The sequence below is a fragment of the Halichoerus grypus genome, chromosome 12, assembly GCF_964656455.1.
Source record: "Halichoerus grypus chromosome 12, mHalGry1.hap1.1, whole genome shotgun sequence".
Classification (NCBI taxonomy): domain Eukaryota; kingdom Metazoa; phylum Chordata; class Mammalia; order Carnivora; family Phocidae; genus Halichoerus; species Halichoerus grypus.
Window position 1 is genome coordinate 10,834,429 of NC_135723.1, and position 3,252 is coordinate 10,837,680.

General features: G+C 38.4%; 1 protein-coding gene across 1 annotated transcript; it reads left to right on the plus strand.

The window, feature by feature from the left end:
• The first annotated feature begins 2,537 nt into the window (after window positions 1–2,537).
• On the plus strand, window positions 2,538–3,252 carry LOC118540099 (U1 small nuclear ribonucleoprotein C). Its single transcript, XM_036099129.2, has one exon. The coding sequence runs from the start codon at window positions 2,575–2,577 to the stop codon at window positions 3,052–3,054; it is 480 nt and encodes a 159-aa protein (XP_035955022.1). The 5' UTR covers window positions 2,538–2,574; the 3' UTR covers window positions 3,055–3,252.

Genomic DNA, 3,252 nt, shown 5'->3' on the forward strand with positions numbered 1-3,252 from the left:
CTTACAACACACAATGAGCTTCTACTTCCACTCATCAGTTCCTGCTGGAGTTGCCCACCCAAACACTGTTTGGAGTTAAGATTAATCAGTGTATTTGAAATTGGAATCATCTTCTCCCCTTTGTTTTCTCCCTTGCTCTAACTAAATTCCCACCCTAGTCTCAAGGCATGACAAATACATAAACAATTTATTAGGGAATAAATTTCTGACCCCTTTTGCTCTACTTTTTCCATTTGCAACTTTCTAGTGCCTTCCAGTTTGGAGAGAGAATTATCTGCCCGTTCCCAGCCCCCATTCAGCTCCTCCCAGTAAGCTAAAAAAATCTCTAACTTATTCTTTTATTGGTTGCATCACATTCTATCTTACTGGTATTCCAAAGCTTATTCAACCCTTCCCTTCATTAGTTCATACTACTTCCAAGATTTTTATCCTTATGAACAGATCTGTAATCAGCATCTTTGTCTCCTATTGTTTCCAATTGTTTTCCATATTGTTCCAATATGTTTACATTTCTGTGGGATAGATTCCCAGCAGTCAAATCAAGAGTACCTCTATTTTTGATTTTAAGAGATGCTGAATCAAGAGTACCTCTATTTTCAATTTTAAGAGATGTTGATAAATTGCTTTTTAAAATGTGCTGAAACTGTACATTTCCAACTGTAGCAGATGAAATGAGTAGGTGTTATGATTCACTGATTTTTACCAGTTTGATGGTACGAAATAATATCTGTTTGTCATTTCTGACTCTGAGGGGGGTGGAGAATATTTTCATATGTTTATCAGATGTATTGTTTGGGTTTTACTCTTCTATGAAGTGTTTATTCATAATCTTTATCCATTTTTTTATTTGATTTTTTTCTATTCATTATCAATGTAAAAAGCTACTTTTGTAATATGGAGATTAACCTTTAATCTGTTAACCACGTTACAAATATTAGCCCTATTTAACACTAATTTATAGACTGTGAGTGTACCTTCCTATTAAATTATAGAAATGTTATTTGTCTTTTTATATTAAAACATGTTTTCTCTTTGATAGTATGTTTTTTAACATTTATTTATCTAATCAAATGGGTTTCATTTTTTTGTATAAGGTGTGAAGTTACTTTCTTTTTTTCTAAAGCATTAAGTAACTTCTTAATAACATTTATTGAATTGTTTTTTTCTGTCCCCACTAATTTGTAATAGCACTTTATTTATATGCAAAATCCTTAAGTATTTTAAGGCCTATCCATGGGTCATTATAATCTGGTGAGCCAGCCATTTTTATTACAAATTTTGATTTTTTCAAATTTGGTAAGGTATGTTCTTCCTCTCCCATTTCATCTTTTTTTAAAAAAAGAAAAAGAAAGAAAAGGCATCCAAATTGGTAAGGAAGAAATAAAATTTTCACTGTTTGCAGATGACATGATACTATCTATAGAAAACCCTAAAGACTCCACCAAAAAACTACTAGAACTGAAAAAAGCAGGATGCCTGGGTGGCTCAGTAGATTAAGTGTCTGCCTTCGGCTCAGGTCATAATCCCAGGGTTCTGGGATCGAGTCCTGCGTTGGGCTCCTTGCTCAGCGGGGACCCTGCTTCTCCCTCTGCTTGCTCTGCCTGCTACTCTCCCTGCTTGTGCTCTCTCTCTCTGACAAATAAATAAATAAATAAATTTTTTTTAAAAAAGAACTGATAAAAGCACTCAATAAGGTCACAGGATACAAAATCAATATACAAAAACCCACTGCACTTCTATCCACTAATAAGGAAGTAGCAAAAAGGGAAATTAAGAAAACAATTTACAATTGCACCAAAAAGAATAAAATACCTAGGAATAAATTTAACCAAAGAAGTAAAAGGCTTGTACTCTGAAAACTATAAAACACTGATGAAAGAAATTGAAAATGACACAAATAAGTGGAAAGATATTCCATGCTCATGGATTGGGAAAACAAATATTGTTAAAATGTGCATACTACCCAAAGCAATCTACAGATTTAATGCAATCCCTATCAAAATATTAAGAGCATTCACAGAACTAGAACAAACAATCCTAAAATTTGTATGGAACCACAAAAGATCCAGAATAGCTAAATCAATCTTCAAAAAGAACAAAACTGGAGGTATTATAATGCCACATTTCAAGATATACTATAAGCTGTACTAATCAGAACAGTATGGCATTGGCACAAAAATAAACACATAGATCAATGGAACAGAATAGAGAGACCAAAAATAAATCCACAAATATATAGTCAGTTAATATTTGACAAAGGAGGGTGCCTGGGTGGCTCAGATGGTTGGGCGTCTGCCTTCGGCTCAGGTCGTGATCCCAGGGTCCTGGGATCGAGTCCCGCATCGGGCTCCTTGCTCGGCGGGGAGCCTGCTTCTCCCTCTCCCTCTGCCTCTCCCTCTGCTTGTTCTCTCTCCGTCTCTCTCGCAAATGAATAAATAAAAATCTTTAAAAAAAAAAAAATATTTGACAAAGGAGGCAACAGAATATGCAATGGGAAAATGACAGTCTCTTCAAAAAATGGTGCTAGGAAGCCGGGCGGCGCGGGACGGAGTGGCCAACGGCCTGCAGAGCAGCATGCCTAAGTTTTATTGTGACTACTGCGACACGTACCTCACCCATGACTCTCCATCTGTGAGAAAGACACACTGCAGTGGTAGGAAACACAAAGAGAATGTGAAAGACTACTATCAGAAATGGATGGAAGAGCAGGCTCAGAGCCTGATCGACAAAACAACTGCTGCATTTCAACAAGGAAAGATACCTCCTACTCCATTCTCTGCTCCTCCTCCTGCAGGGGCAATGATCCCACCTTCCCCGAGTCTCCCGGGTCCTCCTCGCCCTGGTATGATGCCAGCGCCCCATATGGGGGGCCCTCCCATGATGCCAATGATGGGCCCTCCTCCTCCTGGGATGATGCCAGTGGGACCTGCTCCTGGAATGAGGCCACCTATGGGAGGCCACATGCCAATGATGCCTGGGCCCCCAATGATGAGACCTCCTGCCCGTCCCATGATGGTGCCCACTCGGCCAGGAATGACTCGACCAGACAGATAAGAAGAGACAGGAACCTCTTTATATTCATTTTATATTACTTGTTTACTTCACCAGGAGATCATGGTGTTGTGACTCTGGGTGTTTTCTCACAGCAGGACAAGGAAGACTTGCTCCACCTTCCTATCAAAGAGAGAATAGTTTTTGCCAGGAAGTAGTAGGACAAAAAAAAAAAAAAAAAGCAATTTCATTTGTATTGTG

Excerpts from the sequence above, each read along its gene's own strand:
- LOC118540099 (XM_036099129.2), top strand. The coding sequence starts at position 2,575 with ATGCCTAAGTTTTATTGTGACTACTGCGACACGTACCTCACCCATGAC.